We start from the raw sequence: 24,708 nt of genomic DNA, 5'->3' as shown, positions 1-24,708 counted from the left end.
CCCAGGCAGCTCCGTGAGTTGCGTAGCAGCAGCGTCACTGGCCGAGGATCAGCCAGAGGATCAGTGGGTTCCTTGTCTCCTATCTTGTCCTCGTCCGGCTCTGCAAATCCTCCAAGTCGACCCTCTTCTGGCATCAAGCGTCGTCCGGCCTCCTTCCATGCCAGAACACCTCGGACCCCTCGGCCCAACGACCTGAAGATCACGCCTATTAGCCGAATGCTCAACACCCCCACTTCAGTCGACAGTTTACCGAGACTGAGAAGGTTCACATCGAGCCAAACACACACCACTTCATTTGAATACCTGAGTCACGACAAAAGCAAAAGCCCAGAGACTAAGGGGGACAAAGAAAACACTAAGGACAAAGATGAGACTGCGGCCAATAAGGGTGCAGGCACTCCCACAGCCAAAGAGAAGGAAGAAGAATCAGCTGAGCCTGAACACCAAGCCCCGCTGAGGAACGGTGATGTCAAGCAATCAGGGACTTCGGAGGTGTTGTGTCAGCCGACGTCTGAGATCCAAGGCAACAGAGTGAAAGGAGACCCTCGGGACAAGAAAGAATTGGTGGAGGTGACAATGTCTGCACTCCGTCCTGCAGAGAGCCAAGGTCAGGAGGCAAGTGGAGAAACTGGAGAGGACCAAAAGATGTGCTGTGGATTCTTCTTCAAGGTGAGGTGGAGCAATCACTATTCTTCTTCATTTATTGTATGCTGTTCTTAGCAAATGGGTCAGTATTAGGTAATCTAACGATTAGATGAAGATCTATACTTAGATCCAATTTGGTAGCCTCTTTGAAAGTGGAATCACAAGTGATATCGTCATTATTAACACTGTCTAAAGCCGTATAGTCCTTTTGAGGAAACCCCCCACACTGTATGAGCTTGGCACAACATGTGCAAGAGATGTGTGTGTTGAGGCATGAGTTGATCACAGACAATACAGCATTGTACATCAATCTGGGACAGACTGACGACTAAAGTTTTATTGTCAAGATGCAAGAGTTTGATGATAACATCAGCTGTGGCTTAATTTCTTCCCATATCTCTATTATGTTCAATGCAACACTGACATTGAAACAGAGGTTCAGAACATTCAGAGGTTTCATTTCTCAAGACTTTTCTTAGTCAGCTGTGCTGATATTTATTTCCAGGATGACGCTAAAGGGGAAGAGGACATGGCAGCAAAGAAAGCAGCTCTGCTGGAGAAGAGGCTGAGGAGGGAGAAGGAGGCGCAGGAGAAGAAACAACAACAAGAGCAGGACCAGGAGCAGAAGAAGGAAGCAGCACGGTCTGTATCGTTTTGGTTTTCTTTATGAACGGGATTAGGTATATTACATCTATAAATCGGGCTGCACGGCAGTCGAGTGGTTAGCGCGCAGACCTCACAGCTACGAGACCAGGGTTCAATTCCACCCCCGGCCATCTCTGCGTGGAGTTTGCATGTTCTCCCCGTGCATGCGTGGGTTTTCTCCGGGTACTCCGGTTTTCTCCCACATTCCCAAAACATGCTAGGTTAATTGGTGACTCCTAATTGTCCATAGGTATGAATGTGAGTGTGAATGGTTGTTTGTCTATATGTGCCCTGTGATTGGCTGGCCACCAGTCCAGGGTGTACCCCGCCTCTCACCCGAAGACAGCTGGGATAGGCTCCAGCAACCCCCGCGACCCTTGTGAGGATAAGCAGTAGAAAATGAATGAATGAATGAACATCTATAAATCACACTACTTCTGTATTACTTTTCAGTGACTTTCACCAAACAGCCAATTTGTACTTTTAATTAGGGCTGCCAAAGTGAATCTTATTGATGCATTAACGACTATTAATGACTATTGCCCTGTGTTTTAGATATTTTCATTCGTACATTTCATGAAGGAAAGGTGCATTGTGGCAAATCTTGAATAATAATCATTTCTGAATGTTCCTGATTTTCCTGGCTGATGTTCCTGGCTTTTTTACTCACAATCATTTAGAATTTAAAGCCAGTATCATAAATAAACAAATCTTATTTTAAGCTGACACCGTAATCCAAAAAACATGTTTGCATCAGTGCGAGAGGTCTCACTCGCTCACATTTTAAGAGCTAATATGCTAATAATAAAGATAAATAATAAAACGAAAATATGCTTGCTTGACTGTATTGTTTTAAATAATGGCCCATAGTTCCGCATTTGATATCCCTTTACAGAAAATGTGATGTAATTATTGTTGTAGTTGCACATCCAATCGTTTACCACAAAGAGATTTCCTCTAGTTATATAGATAAAAACTTATTTCTAGCTGCAATGAAATGTGATTAATTCTGAGTTAACTACATACAAATGTGATTAATCACGATCAAATATTTTAATCGATTGACAGCCCCACTTGCCAGAATAACAGATGACAAAAAACACTAATCCTAATAGGCCAACTTTTGGATATTTTCAGCACACATCTGCTTTTATAGCTTTATAGATTTGTAAACAACCTCAATTGCTAAGAAAGTGACATTCTTTGGTATGGCCTACTACAAACACTCATCTTAATGCAGTCAATATCTGGCCAGAAAAAGTCAACCCACAAAGCTATTTCTGTAGCATTTATTTGTCTGGCATTAACGACTAATCAGTGGTGCCACTATAACGATTAGCCTCTGTTAACCTCTATTTTATAATTTATGATTATGATCAGCCATTGAAAAGCCAGCCATTGAAAAGCCAGCCAATGACAGCGCAGGAAGGCAGTACTTTAACAGAAACCCAAGTCACACTGAAAGAGTAATGCTAACTATATTATTGTTTTATAGCAAAAAGCGAGTGCTACCTTTGTAAGATGTTACAGTGAACATGAGTGGTTTTAACTTGTGTTCTCTTGTCCTCTAGATTGAAAGCAGAAGAACAGCTGAGAAAGGATGAGGAGAAGGCAAGAAGAGAATACATCCGGAATGAGTATTTGAGGAGGAAGCAACTCAAGCTGATGGAAGACATGGATGAGGTCATCAAGCCTCGATGTGGAAGCCTCAAGAAGAAACCTCGACCCAAGTCCATCCACAGGGATGTCATGGAGTCCTCCACTCCATCAGTGAGACCAACAGGTGCGTGACATAAACCACACCGCAATGCAACGATGTGGAATAATACTTCAGTGGAATAATACGATGTTCTTGTGCAGGGGTGCGTCCTCGAGGCTACTCAGTATCCAGTGTTTCTTTGGCCTCTCTGAATCTGACTGATAACGAAAGTAACCATGCAGATAATAAGAAGACCAACAGGTAAGGATGTCTTTTGAAATTGTGTTGTTGTTTTTAGTTAAAATATGACATATTAAGGCACGGCGGAGGAGTGGTTAGCGCGCAGACCTCACAGCTAGGAGACCAGGGTTCAATTCCACCCTCGGCCATCTCTGTGTGGAGTTTGCATGTTCACCCCGTGCAAGCGTGGGTTCTCTCCGGGTACTCCGGTTTCCTCCCACATTCCAAAAACATGCTAGGTTAATTGGCGACTCCAAATTGTCCATAGGTATGAATGTGAGTGTGAATGGTTGTTTGTCTATATGTGCCCTGTGATTGGCTGGCGGCCAGTCCAGGGTGTACCCTGCCTCTCGCCCGAAGACCCTCGTGAAGAAAAAAACGGTAGAAAATGAATGAATGACATATTAATTCAGCGACACTGCATTTCATACCTAGTAGTGATGGGCATGTTTCTGAATTTAATCAATTATCCTGAAAATTAACCTTGTTTTTAGATATTATTTTGTAATGGTTTGGGTAATCTCCATTTGCGGATCTCTTTGTGAAGTTTGCATGTTCTCCCGTGTGTGTGTGGGTTTTCACCGGGTTCCGGGTTTCTTCCCACATTCCTAAAAGATGCATGTTAGGTTAAATTGCCCTTAGGTGGGATTCTTCCCCCACATTGTGCAAGCATTTTAATTCAGGGAAAAAGAGGTGCCAGGTCCCTAATGTGACTTATTATGGGCTACTACCAATATTTCCTACTGAAATGATTTTGTGCTGGAATTGCTTCCCCTTATAGACTTACAAAGCTCTGTTGTATCCTTGTCTCCTTTTCCCTCTATTGCATGCTCCCTTCAGAAGCAATAAAGTAGCTCCTTCTCATGTCCCGTTCTTTCTAAACTCCCCTAAAGAAAGAAAAGGAAGGTCAGTAGTCATACATACATACATAGTATATCAGCACTTTTGTTTTTCATTCACATTATCATCCTAGTTAGAAATGAAAACAGGCATAATGTACAAGTAGATCATTTGGTTCTTTTATTTAATTTCCCCATTATTTCCTCTGAAGTCTCTTGCTGCTCTATGTTCTTCTTTTCGTGCTGGCTGCACTTCACAACCTAACAGAAGCCATGATGTCAGATTTTCTTTGCTTGGCTGAACATGCATTTCAGTGGCTCGCTGCACAGCTTTGGAGAAAGATATGATGCAAGCTCACATGCCGACCGTTATGTCAGTGCCTTACATTCCCATCATTCCGCTGTCTGCTTCCCATTTATTACTTGTCTGTTGCTATCTACAGACCTGACTCCGCAGAGGGTTTTTCCTCCTGCCCCTCTGCTGGTAGTCGTAACGGTGAGAAGGACTGGGAAAACGACTCCACCACTTCCTCCACTCCCTCCAACACTGAGTACACAGGTATGAAACGGTCTATTCATTGGCTTTGTGCATGTTTGCTATGTGACTTTATTGGTTTGACGCCATGTTGTTGCAATGCAGGACCGAAACTATACAAGGAGCCGAGTGCCAAATCCAACAAGCACATCATTCAGAATGCTTTGGCCCACTGCTGCCTGGCTGGAAAGGTCAACGAAGGGCAGAAAAACAAGATCCTCGATGTATGTTATATGCCCTCTTGTTTAAACTTTATACTGTAGATCCCATATTATATTATATAAGGTCACATTATAGTGTATTTGTCCAGAATCTAGCCCTGATGCTGGAATATAGACATTTTAAAAGTTCTTGTAATAGAAGCCATATATCATATATAACAATGTAACACTGTACATTATACTGTAGATCCCATATTATATTTATATAATGTCCCACTATAGTGTATTTATTCAGAATCTAGCCTTGATGCTGAAATATAGACATTTTAAAAGTTCTTGTAATAGATGCCATATATCATATATAACAATGTAACACTGTACATTATACTGTAGATCCCATATTATATTTATATAATGTCCCACTATAGTGTATTTATTCAGAATCTAGCCTTGATGCTGAAATATAGACATTTTAAAAGTTCTTGTAATAGATGCCATATATCATATATAACAATGTAACACTGTACATTATACTGTAGATCCCATATTATATTTATTTAATGTCCCACTATAGTGTATTTATTCAGAATCTAGCCTTGATGCTGAAATATAGACATTTTAAAAGTTCTTGTAATAGAAGACATATATCATATATAACAATGTAACACTGTACATTATACTGTAGATCCCATATTATATTTATATAAGGTCCCACTATAGTGTATTTATTCAGAATCTAGCCTTGATGCTGGCATATAGACATTTTAATGTAATGTAATAGATGCCATATATCATATATAACAATGTAACATTAGCAACACATCATTATGTGTGCTCCAGTGCTAACATTACACTCACATTTTAACAGCAACATCATACTAGATTAGCCTTTTTGCTAAAGGAAAACAGCAAGATCAGACTTACCGCTCCCACAAACAGATGAGGGATGTTTTTCTAATGTTTGCTGGTCATAAACAGGCTTGATAACAACATTAAAAAGTCAAGTTTGCATTATAGGGGACCTTTACAATAACATTCTCTTCATTCTTTCTCTGCAGGAAATGGAAAAATCTGAAGCTAATAACTTCCTCGTGTTGTTCCGCGATGCCGGCTGCCAGTTCAGGTCGGTGTACGCCTACTGCCCCGAGACGGAGGAGATCACACGACTGGCTGGCATCGGGCCCAAAACCATCACATCCAAAATGATCGAGGGACTTTATAAGTACAACTCGGACAGGAAGCAGTTCAGCCAGATCCCGGCCAAAACTATGTCTGCCAGTGTGGATGCCGTCACCATTGCTAGCTATCTGTGGCAGAGCAAGAAGCAGGGGACCCCTAAAAAAATGCACCTGAAGTAGCACCACTGTTCTCGCAGATATATAGGACTTAAATTGACACCATTATTCCCTCACGTGCCAAAATATGAAAATAATAGGCCAGCAATGCCTGAAATGAATGTCGCGCCTCTTAAAGAGGCTGTGTGGTTTCTGTAAGTTGATCATGTGTGGCCTTATGCTTGTTTTTTCATCGTTTTGTCTGCACCTGTTCAAGAAGTTTGGGTTCAGATTAGAACCAGACCAATCTGTCTGATCCGGAATCAGATTTAATATCCACATTGTGCTGCTACAGGCATGTAAGAACTGTTTCAGTGTTTATATGTTTTGTAAAGTGCCAAGAAGAGTGATTGCCATTTCTTTCCGGCGATTGATTGAGTATCATCAATCATCCCTGAAAGGCACCAGGAAAAGACTTTTTATTTATAACTCAGATTTTATTCAGAGCAACATAATATACTTAATGTCTTGAATTTCTGTGTATAAAATGGAAAGTCAGCTTCTAGCAGCTTTTGAGTAGCTTTTCTAATTCAACATCCATAAGCAGCATCGTCATTTTTGGGGCCTTTTATTGTGCCGTAACATCCAAAGTGTGATCCCTTCTTGTGCAATGGAACCATCCGGTCCCACAATCGCCATATTGTGCATCTTATCTTAACTGTTAGATAGCGACTGTCCACAGTTGTACATAAAAAAAAACTCTTAGCACTTCACAGATGATTCTACTGTCAGTGTTTTTAATCATATGTTCACTGAGTATATGCATCAACACTGTACAGATATATTTTGGCATACAGGAAAGTATTTTTTGAAACAACATTTAGCAGGTGGAGGTGTGTTCAATCAAGGAAGTTGTATAAAAATGTGAGGCAAGATTAAGAATGATGAGGAAATCATAATGTTGTTTTATTTGCCCGTTTTACTAAATATGCTCATGAGTTCTTGTACTTGTTTTTTTTTTTGTTGCCTCCCCTAGTATTTCAGCTTTATTAAAATGCAACAGCATTCAGTATTTATGGTGTCTCTTTACACATTTACCGGAGCTTAATATACACTTTCTCAAATAAACGAGGATACAATATTTGTGTAATAGTGTTGAAACAGAAAAAATGTCCATACCATACATTCAAAATTAAATGGTATTTTTGCTATAATAAAACACATTTCTTCAGAAATCAAATAACCCGATTTCGAAATAGATAACATACACATGTGGACACATTTAGATACATAAATCCTACATAAGTCTGCATATGTAAAGGTGGTCATAAATATAATATAGTTTGGAGTTCAATTTTTACTATTAATATTACTGTATTATTACTATTAATAATACTGTAAATATATATGGGCAATGTATGGTGCACATATTAGCATGCATACTAATGAAATATGTACTGTATGATATTTATTGCACATTACATCGAGAAGTTTTTCTCTATTTTTTTTATAATTAATGTGTATGTAATCGACAGCATTGGCCAATCTATATATTTTTTATATATAAATAATGACTTTTCTACTTTGGTGAGAGTGTATTGTGGCTGGAGGCGGTGTTCCTTGAAGGCACCACCACCAGGCTGGGGCTGGGGCTGGGGCTGGGGCTGGGCTGGGCTATACAAGCATCCAGTCAGCGAGGAGGAGGTCACGTCAAGCAGCCTCCATTCAACAACACCGAGTGGTACCGACGTGACAGCGTGGACACAGAAACAAACAGAGCTGCTGTATAGTTTTCTTTTCACCTCATGTTTGACTCTTAACGGGTGAGTTATTTCTTATGGCGCCTTAACTACTGACTGACGTCGCTTGTCGCCGGGGAACACAGCACCCCGCCCGGCTAGCGAGCGGAGGATGATGCCGCCCCTCTTTCCTGTCGGCCTGGCTTATTGCTGTTCAAGTCTCCCTCTTTACTTGTACCGCCTTGTAAATTAGCCAGCTTGGTTTGAGCTACTAATGTTAACTATTTACTGTTTTGCTGTAATCCCGACAGCGCCAGCAGGCATGTAATGCTAACAAGTAGCTTAATCTCATTTTGGCTTAAGTGTCATTGGCTAACCGCTGCTCGCATTGCATGCTAGCTTAGCATAGTTGTCGTTCTAATAATATTATATTGTTCTATCTCTGCACTTATGTTTTTCTAGTTGTTCTTTTACATGAAGAGGCACACTAAAATGCTACGATGTTATCATCATAAATGGTCTGCCATTATACACCTGACTCTGCACCTCTGCTGTTTTATGTGTTATTTTAAACATAATTATTAACACCTTTGACTACAAATAAGGACTTTATTCAGCTTCAAGGTATTAGCAAAACCTCTAGATGCGATGCAGTAAATTATACACCACAAACTACAACCACTATAATTAACATTCAATACAACTACACGCCAATTGAATGATAAAGCTCACCCAATGAAAACAATGGTATTTCTGGAATTTCAGTGACTCTCAGTAATGCATTCAGCATTAAAGCCTTTGCACTACTAGGCAAAGTCTTATTGAAGTAATATTGTTCTCCTTTTATACAGCTTCAGGGGACAAAATAACACATCTGTTAATTGCATGTTGTAGGTTTGCATGTACTTTTATGTCCACCCCATGTGGCCAAACTGTTTTATGTTAACCAGTAGTTTCATTCATGATTCCGTGGGTTTATTTGCAGACGGTTGCCATCATGACAGAGGAGGAAACCATCAACGTAAAAGAGGTGGAGATCATCAAGGTGATCTTGGACTTTCTCCACTCCAGGAAGTTGCACATCAGCATGCTGGCGCTGGAGAAAGAGAGCGGCGTCATCAATGGGCTATACTCAGACGACATGCTCTTTCTCAGGTAGGTAGTTTTATCCTATTATACTGTAGCTTTTACAGCAGGGGTGTCCAAAGTGTGGCGGTGAACAATTGCTGTGATTGTTTTAGGCAACTGGTGCTGGATGGCCAGTGGGATGAGGTCTTGCAGTTCATTCAGCCGCTGGAGTGCATGGAGAAGTTTGACAAAAAGAGGTATGGGAACCTATTTATATTTTTATTCATCATTGAGTGAAAAATTGTCACTGTGACTAATTCTCCCTCACAGGTTCCGTTATATTGTGCTAAAGCAGAAGTTTCTGGAAGCCCTGTGTGTGAATAACGCCATGTCTGCTGAGGATGAGCCACAGCATGTAAGTTAAAACAGACATTTTATATATATATGAAGTTTGATGCTGTATTTTATTACTTTAGAAATGGCTCCGCAATAGGGATCACATATTTGCTACGATATGATTTCTTTTGCTTTTACTGATGTAGTGTTATTTTTTCTTCCATAATTAGGATATAAGTTAAAGCAGTGATTTTCAACCACTAGTACTAGTGTACCTTGAGAAACTGTCAGGTGTGCCGTGAGGAATTATCCAATATCACTTTTTATACTTAACATTGATTAATCATCATTTGCAAATATTATGTCAATAGCCATGAATATATGGACCCAAATATTCCAATTGCATTTGGTATATTTGCTCAAACGGAAAGAATTGAACAGGGATGGAATATTTCTTTCCCCAATCCAATTCAGGTATATTGTACCCGCTCAAATTTGTCAGGGTGCGTTCTTCTTCGTGTTGTTTTTCTTCTTCTGTTGTTTATTGGCGGTTGGCAAGCAGCTTTCGTGTGCATTCGCGCCATATGTGAAACAGAATCTAAACCCTTCTATACGCCATTCACAAGTCCAGTTTTATTACAAAAGAAAATATATATCTATATAAAACATGACCCGAGTTTAATTATAAAATATTAGCAAGATTGAATTTGATCTTTTCCTGTTTAAATTTATCCCGGGTGCGTTCTCAGATATGACGTAACACGCAGATCCAGACGTTCTTCACTTTTAAAAATGGAGGCCAGCAATCGGCACTGGACTGCTAAGCAAAGTTTGTTTTTGATTCAAACTAAATTTCAAGACTGGACAGACGAAAAACTGACAATACGGAGTTATTCCAACAAGTGAAAGAAAAACTCGGGGAAGCTGGTATCACGTGATGTTGATGTTTACGTTTTACTGCACATGACCCATTGACTATTCTGGTTGATTTTCCCGGCGCATGGAGACAAGAGATATATTCCTTTCCATGGATACCATTGTTTCCCGAAAGGTCATTCGGAAAGAGAAAAACTCGTCATGTAAAAACGTGGCTACTGTCGAGTGTCTGTGGTGTAAAGACTGGCAGAGCAATGTAATATTGGTCCGTGTGGCAACACCTACCTTGTTCCTCCGATAGACTTATTGATGCACGTGTGAGGTCATGGTGACATTTTGTAACATTTTTGGTTAGTGGTGTGCCACAAGATTTTTCCAATGTAAAAAACGTGCTGTGGCTCAAAACAGGTTGAAAAACACTGAGTTAAAGCATAACCTTAATTCCTGTTCTGGGGGTAATAATTCAGAACGCTAAGGAATCAGAGTCCACAATTGTGCCACTGTTCCACAGCTTGTGAATGGAAATAGTAATAGGTTGCGCTTCCACAGGCATATGTGAAAATGTTGTATCTGTATACACTGTCTATTTTGCGTTGCTGTCTTTTATGAAGTGGCTGCATTTTTTTCTGTTTTACATGTTTTCCAGTTGGAGTTTACCATGCAGGAGGCGGTGAAGTGTCTGCATGCCCTAGAGGAGTTCTGTCCCTCAAAAGACGACTACAGCAAACTGTGTCTACTGCTCACCTTGCCTCGCCTCACAAACCACGCAGAGTTTAAGGCAAGCGCTCACATGCTTAACTGCACTTAACATTATATGGCCTCTGTGAGCCGCTTGTGACCTCTCTTTCCGTGTCGTGGCAGGACTGGAACCCCAGCACGGCCAGGGTACAGTGTTTTGAGGAGGCCTGCACCATGGTGGCCGAGTTCATCCCTGCAGACAGGAAGCTGAGTGAGGCTGGATTCAAAGCAAGCGGGGATCGTCTCTTCCAACTGCTTCTCAAAGGAGTCCTCTATGAGTGCTGTGTGGAGTTTTGCCAGGTTTGTAGCTCTTAAAACTAAAAGTAGTCTGTCAGGAAGGTTGTTGGATGGTTTTTTATTTGTGCACAGAGCAAAGCGACGGGTGAGGAGATCACTGAGAGCGAGGTTCTGCTGGGCGTTGACATGCTGTGTGGTAATGGTTGCGATGACGTGGACTTATCACTTCTGTCGTGGATGCAGAACCTGGCCCACAGCGTCTTCTCCTGCGCCTTTGAACAGAAGCAGCTTAACATCCATGTGGACCGCATAGTCAAACCCGCAAAAACCGGCTACGCTGATTTGCTCACGCCACTCATCAGCAAACTGTCTCCGTATCCATCCTCCCCCCTGCGCCGACCCCAGTCGGCCGACACATACATGTCACGCTCTTTGAATCCAGCACTGGATGGATTGTCTTACGGGCTGTCCGGCCAGGATAAGCGAGCGAGTGGCGGGGACGTTGCACCGGGTAAAGGGGTCTCTCCTATGTCTCACTCCTTTGCCAACTTCCATTACCCTGGAGCAGGCGGGCAGAACCTGAGTAGAAGCCTCATGATGGAGAGCTCTGACTGCCACAGCATCTTTGAGGAGTCGCCTGAAACGTACGTTCAACCACACATCTTCTTATTCTCAGCTGTCTGGTCTCCTTTTCTACTCATTTGTTTTGTGTTAAGGTCGAGGACAGAAACTCCTGTGGACAAAATGATGAATTCTGGTGCAGCTCAGAACTCGCGTCCTGCTTCTGCTCCTGGGGAGGATGCACCTCCAGCTGGCTCTGCTGAAAGGAACGAGGTACAGGAAATCTCAGACTTTGACTTACCACATTGACCCAAGTTATTATTTTCCAGAGAAAAAAGTCTCAAAGACACTCTCTTATATTTGGGGACATTTATACATGCAAACTAACATGTGATGTACTGTAAAATGTGTTCTCTCAGAGCTTTTCTTCTCGTCACTCACACACACACTAGTTACATTGAAACCTGCTAGAAAAATATGTCTCAAACCTTGGGCAGGTGTACAAACAAAAGAGGAGGGGTAATGATGCTAATTTTAAGATAAAGATCATCAGCCATCACACTACTGTCACACAGACAGAAAATATTATCAATCTACCAGTCTTTTTTCTCCAATGGTGTGCCGGTGCTTGTGTGGTGACAAGCCACAAATTGGATGGTGGACAACAGAGGTCAGGGCTGCTGTCAAGCTGAAGAAGGAGTCCTATCAAGCATGAATGGGTTGTGGGGCTCCTGGATCAGTTGGCTAGCTACCAGCAGGCCAAACACCACAGGGCTTTGGTGGTGGTCGAGGCAAAACATTGGGAGTTTGGTGGGACCATGGAGCATGACTTTCAGTCAGCCTCAAAGAGGAAAGTGGACGCATCGGATCGGTACAGTGTCTGCAGTAATACGGTCACTGTACCAGACCATGGTGGTGAAGAGAGAATTGAACCTGAAGGCAAAGCTCTCAATTTACCGGTCGATCTATGTTCCCACTCTCACATATTGGCATGATCTTTAGGTCGTGACCGAAACAACAAGATCGCTGATACAAGCATTTGAAATGCGTTTCCTCCGTAGGGAAGCTGGTAACTAGTGTGAGGAGCTCAGTCACCCGAGAGGGTCTCAGAGTAGAGCTGCTGTTCCTTCAAATCGAGAGGAACCAGTTGAGGTGGCTCGGGCATCTAGCTCAGATGCCTCCCGGACCCTACCTGGCGAGCTGTTGAATGCCCAGCTGGGAGAAGGCCCCAGGGCAGACCTTAGCCCGTCAGGGATTGTGTCTCACAGCTGAGCTGGGAACACCTTGGTATCCTCCCAGTGGAACTGGAAGAGGTGGCCGGAGACCGGAAGTCAGTGACTCAGACCCAGATAAGTGGGGGTAAATGGAATGGATTTAGTCTCAAAAATATATTTAAAAAAAACAGGTCTTGAAAATATTCAGGGTTGGTCAATACTTTTCTTGTGGTGGTCAACTTGTTTGAGATGTTGTGCACCACCACAACATGGAGGAGCTGCAGTGTCCTCACTGCGTGTCTGCAGTGAATACCTAAATATAGACAGCGGTTAATCACAGTGTGAGTCATCTTCCCACGGTGACTACAGCTTGAAACGCTGGGTGGATCCTTTTATTGATGATGTCATGTGGGGCTTTTCTTTTACTTGATGCTTTTCATTGCCAAAACCAGGTACTATGAGGTACTATTTCTAGTGCATTTTAATGTTGAAAATAATCACCTCAAATAGAGGTCCTCCGCTAGCCTGCACTCACAATGGTCCATGCAGTTCAGCATTTGTGTACAATCACACAAATCATAATTCTGAGGTGCATAATGACGAGGTGCATTGACAGCTGAGAAGGCGTTTAGTATGATATATTACTGCTATCATATTGCCTGTGGCGTTTACAGGTAGATCCTAGGTTAATATTGTGTTTGCAGTGTAAACACAGTATTAACCTAGGAACTCTGCCTCTGTCCACGTCCTTCCCTCCATTCTGGGCCTGGTGTGTAGCAGTGTGCAAAATTTGTGCTTAGCGCCCCTTTCCCCTGCTGTCACCCTGGCGACACATGGAGGCCAGAAACAGAGGAGGCCTGTAAGGGACTCTGGATCACACTCCCACCCAAATCCCAGCCTCTTGTTCTAGCCCAGGGGTCGGCAACCTTTATTATCAAAAGAGCCATTTTACCCACACGCTTACTAAAGGAAAACAGCCGCAAAACATCATTTAAAAACAATATCTTATAAACTTTTGAAAGTTTGAATCAGTTTTAACGCCAAATTTTTACACCAAATTGTTGCTTCTCGTCACATGTGAGCTCTTTGAGCTCATCCAATCACGAGTCAGAACTCATTCACTTCAATTCATTCAGGGTCTCACAGAAAGTCAGATTTAAAAAAAAACTCATTAAAAAATGCATATTTTTTCCCATTAGGGTATTTTAAAAAAATACTTGAGCGTTGTGAAGGGAGCCACAACAAAGTGGCTGAAGAGCCACATGCGGCTCTGGAGCCAGGGGTTGCTGACCCCTGTTCTAGCCTATTCTAAAGCTGGCACTTAGGCTACATGCCACGTTTAAAATGCGCCCGTCCTCAGATCCCCTTCCTAAAACTCAATTAACAATATACATACAGATTAAAAGTACAATATTTGAGTGTGTCTGAGTGATTTCATCGTCCAGTCATCTAGAAGCACATTCGTGAGGTCAGAGGTTACTGGTGTGTTTTTTTATTTAATTTGTTTTTACCTGAGAGAGCAGAGGCGCAGCTTGGTTTAGCCCCACACAATGTAGCCTTTGAATCATGTTAACATAAATTACAGCCACCCTCCTCACACGTTAACATGCTTTTGTGTTCCATCATGTCTTACGTATAAGCAAACTGTCCTCTCTGAATGCTCCTTCATTCCGCTTCATTATATATAATGCATTAATGATCTGATTTCCACCTGCAGCTGTGGGACTCCACCGAGAAGTATGAGGAGTATTATCGTCAGCGCTTGCGTGTGCAGCAGCACCTGGAGCAGAAGCAGCAGCAGCGGCAGATGTACAAGCAGATGTTGCTGGAGGGAGGAGTGCAGCAGGAGCCCCCGCCTGGTGACATGCAGCACAGCCTTACGGAGAAGTTCCTCAACAGGTAAGAAGAGCAAGAGAAGAAATCTTGGTGGGGAGTGGGGGGTAATAAACATGAATCCAATGTGTACAATACATTCAACGTCATTGGCATCATCCTCGTACCTCATGGCAATAACATAATATGAGTCTGAATCTGGTTGCAATGGTAATAACTAAACATGCATTGAAAATAAGATTCAGATACACTACAAAAAAAGGAACATCAAATGCATGAACATGTTTACTCAGCATAAGAAAAAGTCAACGGTAGCCCTGAGCTTGTTTCTCTACAAGGAGACGGTCTCATCTAGGGGTAATGGAAGACAATGACACCCGAAATGTGATGCTTATGTCCACTCTAGTTTTGTTTTGGTTGCTGTCACTGCAAAAAAAAAAAAACGCTTCACACACACAGATGTCGGAAATATTGTTGTCTCGAACATACTTTTAATGCCGCCATCATTTGCCATCTCCAGATATTGATGTCCTTGCTTAGACATACTGGATTCACCTGGTTTGTTGACAAATGGGTCACGGATGCATTTCTTGGCAGTTTGTGGTTGGGAAGTAGCACTCAAGCTCTTTTAAAAGCAAAGACAAGTGATCGTGCACCAGCGGGGAGAATGAAGGCTCAGGGTCAGTGTCATGTATCCCTGCTAATCTCTGCTAATGTTTGAAACATGTCCGGTTTGCCTCTGTTCACACACCTTTCCCGCTTTGCAAAGAAACTGTACAAAGATGTCTGTTTCGTACTTATTTTGCTAGCTTGTGGGTTCAATTTGACATGACCGAGATGTAATTGAGAGAATCCCAAAAACAAAAGATTGGTCAGACAAATAAAAAGCAAATAATGCAAGTTATATTCTTTTTTGTGCTACCTGGTACCGAGAAACGTTACCGGTTGAGGACCTGGCCTACACGAAAACGACAATAGCTGAGCAGCTGTCAGACGAGAGCAGGGACACACATTTTTAAGGAGCCCCGTGTGGTTTCTCCACAAAAACACACTCCTCCCCCAATGCACAGTGCACCATCTGCACTGACCAACATCACTACATCACGCAGAACAGACTGACAGCCACACTCTTTGTTGTATTTAACATTTCCCCTGAGAATGAATGCATTATTTATGTGGTCAGCTGTGTCTCATTCAGTTCAGTTGGATTTATGCTGTGACAATGCACAACAATGCCAAGGCACTTTCAATACAGTTCAGGCCTGGGACCGCCACACTACTACTACTACTACGCCACATTACTTGGTGGTAAAAGAATGCTACTGGTAACGTGACTAGCATCACTTCTACACATTGTAATGATGAATGTGGTTGTGTTGTTGCTTTCAGCTTTTGTGCAAAGTCACTGTCTTGAAGAAGGAGATAATTCTAGACATTAAAGACCTTTGGCAGCGTAACCCAGACCAAGCAGTACATTTGCTCCAAAATATAATGTTTTTTTTTTTTGGGGCAGTAGAGGTCATGGCGTGGAAGTACTGTACAATAGAGTTGATCCATTGTGAGTGCATAGTCAATTGCCCCTTTTGTCCGTGGCTCCTGAAGCCTAATAGACCAAAGGCAAGAGTTCCTCATTAGCCATGTGATGTAATAATTAAAAAGAGTATCCAACATCAGACATGTATTGATGCAGAGTCTTATATGTGTCCTCAGGTCCATCCAGAAGCTGGAGGAACTCAATGTGGGCATGGAGAGTTTAGGAGAGGAGGTGAAGTCCTTGGCGCAGCAGTGTAATGGCAACCCACCTACTTCCGAGTGCAACAACAATCCCCCATCCACCACCCCGGAGCACAACAGGAGCCGGGGGAGCGGGGTGCTGAGCAGTACTCCACAGCAGCAAATAGCAGGAGGCCGTGTGGTCCTAGTCCCAAATGAGTCCCCTGTTGTCTCACAGAGGTGGGTGCTGTGTCTTTGTTTTGATTGCAGGGCTCACAGTCAAGCTAGTTTGAAGACTGTTTGTGTTTTTTGTGTCGATAGTGGTCAGAATCACAAGGCTGGTTCACATGGTGATTCCCCAGGATCATTGTCTCGCAGTAAAGAGGTGCGTTAACACAGTACTATCAAATATAATAAATATGTATTATAATAGCAGTAATTTAAATAGCCTTCCTGTAATACTGTATTTTTTTTTTCTCCACAGGGTGACAAAACAAAAAGCTTATTTGTGCCAGTACACACTCTGGAGGACACTCAGGCTATCCGTGCAGTTTCCTTTCACCCGTCGGGGGCGCTCTATGCCGTCGGATCAAACTCTAAAACACTTAGAGTCTGCGCTTATCCAGAAACACTGGACCCAAAGTAAGAGTAGTAATCTGATGGATCAAACTTTATTATATTATTTCTCTTTTTCTTCATTCCTCTGCTACTCTTTCATAAGTGGCTCAAGTCCAGTGAAGCAGCCAGCGGTCCGCTTCAAGAGGAACAAGCACCACAAAGGTTCTATCTACTGCGTGGCCTGGAGCCATTGTGGACAGCTGCTAGCGACAGGATCCAACGACAAATATGTCAAAGTTTTACCTTTTAGTGCCGAGACGTGCAACGCCACAGGTGAGCACCTGTGTAACCATAAAAGCCAATGTCAATATTTTATGCTCATACAGTATCATACTTTCATTTTTACTTAACATTTTCGAAGTGAAGTAGCATGTTTGAGGCTCTTGGTCTACAATATACGGTAAAATACAGTATTAACAATTAAATATGTTGGGTTTTTTTTTAGCACTTCCTGTTGTAAGTTCAATTTATTACCCTATAATTTACCTGAGGGCTGAGGTACAGGGGCATTTGTGTAACCAAAAAAGGGAAAACATGACACAAACTGACTTATTGTGTGTAGCTTTTTACACTTTAACAATGTCAATACTTTATGCTCATACAGTACTCATACTTTCCTTTTTACTTAACATTTTCGAAGTGAAGTAGCATGTTTGAGGCTCTTGGTCTACAATATACGGTATTAACAATTAAATATGTTGGTTTTATTTTTTAGCACTTCTTGTTGTAAGTTCAATTTATTACCCTGTAATTTACCTGAGGGCTGAGGTACAGGGGCACCCCCTTGGTATACTCCTTGGTTTCATCCACATCACGTGGTGGACATTTGATCACGTTTGATCAGGCGCGAGCATCACGCCTGTCTCTCAATGTCTGGGCAAAAGCTACAGTATTTTATATCGACACAAAAACATCACAAATGATCATAATTTGCGAGATGTGTAACCCTGAAGAGTTTGCTGTGGAATGGGAAGATTATGCGTTTCCCAGCAAGCTTTACTATACTTAAAAGGATCAATTTTGACTGTCTCATGCCTTTTTAAGGTCTTATTTTGTACAGTTTGTGTAATTTTTAGTTATGTACCATCAAACTTGTGTTACTCTGAGTCCAAATCTGGCACCTTTCGTTACAATGACAATCAATGCTATATGGTATATAATACTGTGACGACTTAAGTTCAGCAATGCTATAGGAATCGTTGAAACTGACAGATTTAGCATAGATCATAAGCACGATGTTTGATGAAGTCTGTGATATGGTTATGTTGTGTCTCCACAGGTCCAGATTTAGAGTTCAGCATGCATGACGGCACCATCAGGGACTTGGCCTTCATGGAGGGTCCAGAAAGCGGTGGAGCCATCTTGATCAGTGCCGGCGCGGGAGACTGTAACATCTACACCACAGACTGCCAGCGAGGACAGGGCCTGCATGCCCTCAGTGGACACACTGGTAAATACACTTCCACTTTCACACATTCACACCCGAGGAGACAAATATGTGCTGTAAAATATGATTTTAATGTGTGCAGGTCACATCCTGTCTCTTTACACATGGGGAGGCTGGATGATTGCATCTGGCTCCCAAGACAAGACGGTGCGTTTCTGGGACCTCAGGGTGCCCAGCTGTGTGCGAGTAGTGGGCACCGCCTTCCACGGCTCAGGTACGTATTACAACAATTTTATTTTTATTTTATTTTTTAAACATACATCTTGGTTTTGTGTCACAACTCTGTCTGTTTTCCGCAGGCAGTCCAGTCGCCTCAGTAGCGGTTGACCCGAGTGGGCGTCTCCTAGCAACAGGACAGGAGGACAGCGCCTGCATGCTGTATGACATCAGAGGGGGGCGCATCGTCCAGGTGTACCGCCCACACGGCAGTGACGTGCGCTCTGTCAGGTTCTCACCCGGTGCACACTATCTGCTCACTGGCTCCTACGACGCCAAGGTCATGGTCACCAACCTCCAAGGTAAGATTGATGTGTCAAATTGTCAGAACTACGACAAAAGCTCAGGGTTCATCCAAACCTTTATGTCCCCACCTGAACCCCACTGGGGTTGTGGTTGTGACCTTTCAAAATGGTCTCAGTAGTGCCCTCTTGGAAGGTTAAAAAAAAAACAAAAAAAACAAAATTGGCTATATGTGCCCTGCGATTGGCTGACAACCAGTTCAGGGTGTACCCCGCCTCTCGCCTAAAGACAGCTCGGATAGGCTCCAGCTTCCCTGTGACCCTAGTGAGGATAAGCGGCATAGAAAATTAATTGATGAATATAAGCGGCATAGAAAATGGATGGATGATATTCATTCATTCATTTTCTATGCCGCTTATCCTCACTAGGGTCACGGGGAAGCTGGAGCCTATCCCAGCTGTCTTTAGGCGAGAGGCGGGGTACACCCTGAACTGTTTGTCAGCCAATCGCAGGGCACATATAGCTGGCGACCAGTTTGCCTCTCGCACGAAGACAGCTGGGATAGGCTCCAGCATACCCGTGACCCTAGTGAGGATAAGCGGCATAGAAAATGGACGGATGATATTCATTCATTTTTTTTTTCTATGCCGCTTATCCTCACTAGGGTTGCGGGTATGCTGGAGACTATCCCAGCTGTCTTCGAGCGAGAGGCGGACTGGTCGCCAGCCAATCAGGATGGATGACATGATTAAGATAAAAAGATTTATGCTGTGTGTACAGGAATAGGAAATACGTGGCTTCAGGTGAAAATATCTGTAGGGGTACGCCACTGTAAAAGTTTTCGGAACCACCATCCTACGGGATGGATCCATTTTCTACCAAATTTGAACCATGTGTCCTTGACAAATGAGCAACAATAATTTCGAAAGCCTTTTTAAATGTCAAAACTCCACTCTTTCTAAATGTGGACATAAATAATGACTATGCCATTTGTTGCTTTAGGTGACCTGACCAAGCAGTTGCCTCTGACCGTGGTGGGCGAGCACGGCGACAAGGTGATCCAGTGTCGATGGCACCCCGACGACCTCTCCTTCCTGTCATCCTCTGCCGACCGCACCGTCACGCTGTGGACTCACAACCCATAACTACACACATACACACTTTATCGGGAAAAGACACACTGCAACTGCTTCTGCATCCCACACAAACACATGAAAACCACACGGTGCATCTGTCACGGCAATGGGCACAAAACACTGGCGGTGACACACACTCGCACACAAATGCAGACACACACAGCACACAAACAGCTTGCATGCGCTTTTAACAAACAGGACCGGGCTCTTTTTCATCATAATGGTGCCTTTGTTGAATTCCAGATCAAATTGTTAACTCCATATTCCATCTTGTTGTTCCGCATCAATTTCCTCCAGCTGCTATCGTTTTGGGAATTGTGATAACTCTTTGTGCAAGCTTGAATCGGCATTTTGCTATCTGCTGTTGTTTCCCCGTGGGACGTGGCGACGTGTTGCTGTTCCATGTTTTTAAAATGGAATAATCAGTGGGAGGGGGGTTCCCTGCAGGAGCTGTTATACGTTATAAGCCATTGCAATGAAAGATTGTTAGGGAATACTAGTAAATTCTGCTGTACTAAGGTAAGAACAGTAGAGGGCGGTGTAGACTTTCAATTGTATAACATATTTATTTTAAAGCCAGTATTTCATTTCTTAACATGTAATGCACTTTTTTTTAACATCCTGATTAATTTAGAAAAATTAGTTTTAACAAATAACACCAAACATACATATTGTACATTGTCGTATTTATTTATTTTTAGTTGTGATTGTACAGTTCTTGAAATGCTAGTGGCTCATGTATTAAGCCTGATACGTATTATTTTTTACGTAATTTAACTCAAGCTAACAGATTGCTGGTATGTTCAATAAAGTTTCTGTTAATCAAGCAGTTTTTTTTAATGAATCAGAAAATCAGTAAGTAGCTGTGAGAACTATTTATTCCTCCAAACTCACTCTTAAGTATAAAATAGTCACTGTGGCCAAAATAGTGTTAATATCATTCTTTAGGCATTATTTTGGGCATATGAGCGTATTCAGTTTTTTTTATTATTTTTTTAACCAAGACCACAAACAAAAATCCATGGACAGAAAGGGAAAAAAAGGACGGTGTTTGACAGACTCACAAAAGACAAACAAATGTAGTTAAAGAAATGTAGTAAAAAATACACATGACATTGATGGAGTAAAACAAGGTCCCTCATAACACTGAGTTTGTGTAATAAAAGTTCTTTTGTCCATTCTCCAGAGATGCACGATGTTGGCTTTAAGTGCTTTGCTCAGCAGGCGGTGGCAACATGACACGCTGCTCGTCCATTCGTTTGGCCTGTGAGCGCATGATGAGGCTGAAGAAGTCCTCGTCTGGTACCGTGGGCCCTCGCACTGGAGGAGGCGGTGGTGCGCTGCGCTGGTCGTCCAAACGGGACCCCTAATGAAATAATAAATCATAAATAAATTTATTTTCCATAGCACTTCACAATGACAAGAATGTATTATTCTTTCACACAGGTGGTGGTAATCTACATCTGTAGAAGGACTTTTCCCACCTGACACTTGACCAGCATGTCAAAGAAGTCTTCATCAGGCTCTGTGTTGTCGGCGTTGGCCATCAGGTGGCTGAGAACTGCCTGGTTTTGGTTGAGTCTGAGGCCCGGGAGGCTTCCGCCTGCAGCTGAGGAATCCTCTAACCGCTGGCCTTGGACGCCTGACACGTTGGTGGACTCGGACACAGCTGCAGGGGAGCAATTTTTAAAAGGTAAGAATATAGCTGGCCTGCACTCCTGTCTGAACATTCATTCAGACCGAAAAAACAAAGTGGACTTGAGGTGTCTCACATGCCTCAGCGCTCATATAGTAAGTGCTCCAGGACTCACATTTCCTGATGGCCCTTGGTGGAGACTCTGGTCCTCCATTAAGCGATAACCTGCTGCCTTTCTCTCGTATGGAGCAGCGCTGGTCATCCATGCGGTTGCTCTGGAAACGGCTGAGCAGATCAAAGAAGCCCTCATCTCCTAGCATGTCAGGACTCGATCGCTATGTAGCAAACGAACAAGCAATTAGATGTGGTAGGAGTGACGGTATGAGTGTAGAAGATGTCAGGTGTGCCACCTTGTGTGGTCCATGTGTGGACGTCTGACTGGTGTCCAATGTGTTACTGGTGTCCTGGAGGACTTTACTGGAGCCGCTTGTCTTGAACTTCTTTCCACGCAGACGAGTGACGAAAAACAACTTAGAGGAGCTCTTGGTGAGGGTGGGTTTGCTGGTTTGTTTGGTCAGGATGTCACTGTTCCACTTCTGAACCTTCAGTGCACACATATTCACTCGTCATTGCAGGAATAACTAACTATAAGAAAAGCGGCTTAAAGATAATGAAGCATACATTGAGCTTGTCTGGCGTGAGCTTCATCAGCTCCAGGTTCTCCATGCTGTGTCTCCTGCTCATCCTGGGCCTTGCCCCTATAATATACAAACACACACATGCACAATTATGATGGCTGCTCTTTAATATTTGTATTAAAATACACACTTCCTCATGCTATTGAATGAGAAAGTACCTCATTCCTGGTAGAGTACCTTGTATTTTATAGTCCATGTCTTTATTCTCTGACAAGGTGGAGTTATTAGTGCTATAGCTCAGACCCAACACTGTCTGCAGGTCCGACACGTTCATACGAGCCGTCAGTTCGCCGCTCCTGTCTCCAGTCTGGAAGAATGAGGCACACAATGTCAAAGCTGATGAATTACGGACTATGATCTAATATATATATATATAAGTCATATCTTATGTTTTACTACGGTGGTGTGAAAGTGTTTGACCCCTTCCTGATTTTAAAATTATTTTTTTATTTAAATATTAGTGAATAACACAACTCAACACAATATGGAGTTTTTCAATGGAACCTTTTGTTATTAAGGGAGAAAAAAATCCTGTGTAAAAGAGTGATGGCCCCCTGTTCAAACAACATCATCATCATCTATCACTATGGAAAAGGTTATTCTGCCATTTATAAAGCTTTGGGACTCCAGCAAACCACAGTGAGAGCCATTATCTACAAATGGCAAAAACATGGAACAATAGTGAACCTTTCCAGGAGTGGCCGGCCAACCAAAATGACCCTAAGAGCGCAGTGACGACTCATCCAAAAGGTCACAAAAGACCCCACAACAACATCCATTCATTCATTCATTTTCTACCTTCTTTTCCTCATGAGACGGCTGTCTTCGGGCATGAGGCGGGGTACACCCTGGACTGGTCGCCAGCCAATCACAGGGTACATATAGACAAACAACCATTCAAACTCACATTCATACCTATGGACAATTTGGAGTCGCCAATTAACCTAGCATGTTTTTGGAATGTGGGAGGAAACCGGAGTACCCGGAGAAAACCCACGCATGCACGGGGAGAACATGCAAACTCCACACAGAGATGGCCGAGGGTGGAATTGAACCCTGGTCTCCCAGCTGTGAGGTCTGTGTGCTAACCACTAGACCGCCGTGCCGCCCCAACATCCAATAAACATCCAATAAATGCAAAAAAAAGAAATCAGGGAGGGGGCAAACCGACACTGTCACAGAGGACTTAATATAACAATATCTTAATAATTGTGGTGGTAGTTTGCAACTGCCCTGCATTATATTTTATACAAGATGTATTTATGGAGATAAATAAGATCGATGTTACCTCTTTGCAGATCTCCAGGTGTTTCTCAGCAAAGTGCATGGCCTGGTCATGGTTGCCCAGAGCAGTGTGAGCATTTCCAAGACTCCAACAGGCGCGCCCTTCCCCAATCCTACACACACACACACACACACACACGACATTTAAACGCACTCAAAGCAAATTATGATTTCGATGTGGAGAGTGTGTGTGTGTGTGTGTGTGTGTGTGTGTGTGTGTACCGATCATTCAGGTCCTGTGCTATGATGAGGTGTTTAAGGTGATAGTCGATTGCTCTCTCATAGTCCTGCAGAAGAGTGTATGTGTTGCCCAGACTGTAGCAAGCTTGAGCCTCCACTGCACGATCTTTTAACTGCCTTGCCAGCTGCAATGTCCTCCTAACCCACGTGGAGGAGAGAAGGACATTTAAATGCAACATAGAGCGAGGCTTATCAGCCCATCAGTAGTCACGACTAGGCTTACTTGTAATGCTCTGCTGCGACTTCAAACTCCCCTAAAAAGATGTAAGCGTTGCCCAGGTTGCAGTAAGCACGTCTTTCTGCAGAGCGGTCGCCAAACTCCTTGGCAATGAGCAGACGCTGCAGATAGAATCATTGCGATGAGGCTCACACACGAAGATTTGTGTGATTTGCGCCGTACTCCGACTCTCACCTGCTCATGAGACGCCACGGCTTTCCGAAAGTTCCCCAGCAAGTAGTGAGTGTTGCCGAGGTTGCCGCAAGTTCGACCCTGAGCGGCTCGATCGCCAAGCTCCTTCACGAGCACCAAGTTGGCTCTGAAATTGAAAGCATAATTAAAAATGACTAGCTGGACGATGCATGTGTGAGAATACACAGATATGGTGACATACTCGTAATATTCAGATGCCTTTCTCAGTGCCATCATCACGTCTTCTGGGAAGTCACCTGGCTCAGCTCCACTCCAACAAATACTTTTCCCTTTAGCATGGTACACGTTCCCAAAGTTGTAGAGTGCTCGCGCCTGACCGACCTAACACACACAAAGTAAACAGTTATTCTAATCATTTAACTCAAACTACATGTGCTGTTTACATTTAATTCACTGATCAAATACCA

General features: G+C 42.9%; 3 protein-coding genes across 10 annotated transcripts in view; 2 read left to right on the top strand and 1 right to left on the bottom strand.

Moving 5' to 3' along the window:
- The window catches only part of camsap2b (calmodulin regulated spectrin-associated protein family, member 2b), a 37,548-nt gene extending 30,438 nt beyond the window's left edge, over positions 1–7,110 (top strand). For 3 of the 5 annotated variants that reach the window (XM_058066851.1, XM_058066850.1, XM_058066852.1), the window contains 8 exons: positions 6–669; positions 1,151–1,287; positions 2,862–3,073; positions 3,151–3,250; positions 4,070–4,135; positions 4,512–4,627; positions 4,709–4,827; positions 5,823–7,110. In XM_058066851.1, coding sequence (XP_057922834.1) covers positions 6–669; positions 1,151–1,287; positions 2,862–3,073; positions 3,151–3,250; positions 4,070–4,135; positions 4,512–4,627; positions 4,709–4,827; positions 5,823–6,122 — 1,714 coding nt within the window. In that variant the 3' untranslated portion in view covers positions 6,123–7,110. The remainder of the gene's footprint in view (positions 1–5; positions 670–1,150; positions 1,288–2,861; positions 3,074–3,150; positions 3,251–4,069; positions 4,136–4,511; positions 4,628–4,708; positions 4,828–5,822) is intronic. The other 2 variants (XM_058066854.1, XM_058066853.1) reach the window with 1 other exon arrangement.
- Positions 7,111–7,707: 597 nt separating this feature from the next.
- Positions 7,708–21,136, top strand: wdr47a (WD repeat domain 47a). The gene is made up of 17 exons (XM_058067614.1): positions 7,708–7,861; positions 8,763–8,932; positions 9,019–9,102; positions 9,176–9,260; positions 10,704–10,835; positions 10,919–11,095; positions 11,165–11,676; positions 11,749–11,866; positions 14,525–14,706; positions 16,351–16,593; positions 16,675–16,738; positions 16,838–16,995; positions 17,075–17,244; positions 18,251–18,421; positions 18,501–18,632; positions 18,718–18,936; positions 19,880–21,136. The coding sequence occupies exons 2-17, from the start codon at positions 8,775–8,777 to the stop codon at positions 20,020–20,022; spliced, it is 2,748 nt and encodes a 915-aa protein (XP_057923597.1). The 5' UTR covers positions 7,708–7,861; positions 8,763–8,774; the 3' UTR covers positions 20,023–21,136.
- Positions 20,636–24,708, bottom strand: part of gpsm2 (G protein signaling modulator 2) — a 9,248-nt gene continuing 5,175 nt past the window's right edge. For 3 of the 4 annotated variants that reach the window (XM_058067615.1, XM_058067616.1, XM_058067617.1), the window contains 11 exons: positions 24,483–24,622; positions 24,284–24,407; positions 24,095–24,210; positions 23,854–24,009; positions 23,636–23,744; positions 22,525–22,654; positions 22,331–22,407; positions 22,060–22,251; positions 21,825–21,984; positions 21,498–21,682; positions 20,636–21,379 (listed from right to left, as the gene is read on the bottom strand). In XM_058067615.1, the coding sequence (XP_057923598.1) occupies positions 21,218–21,379; positions 21,498–21,682; positions 21,825–21,984; positions 22,060–22,251; positions 22,331–22,407; positions 22,525–22,654; positions 23,636–23,744; positions 23,854–24,009; positions 24,095–24,210; positions 24,284–24,407; positions 24,483–24,622 (1,551 nt within the window). In that variant the 3' untranslated portion in view covers positions 20,636–21,217. The remainder of the gene's footprint in view (positions 21,380–21,497; positions 21,683–21,824; positions 21,985–22,059; positions 22,252–22,330; positions 22,408–22,524; positions 22,655–23,635; positions 23,745–23,853; positions 24,010–24,094; positions 24,211–24,283; positions 24,408–24,482; positions 24,623–24,708) is intronic. The other variant, XM_058067618.1, reaches the window with a different exon arrangement.

This window comes from Doryrhamphus excisus, chromosome 3 (genome assembly GCF_030265055.1).
Source record: "Doryrhamphus excisus isolate RoL2022-K1 chromosome 3, RoL_Dexc_1.0, whole genome shotgun sequence".
Classification (NCBI taxonomy): Eukaryota; Metazoa; Chordata; class Actinopteri; order Syngnathiformes; family Syngnathidae; genus Doryrhamphus; species Doryrhamphus excisus.
The sequence above is the reverse complement of the archived record's forward strand: the minus strand, read 5'-3'. Positions and strand labels throughout refer to the sequence as shown.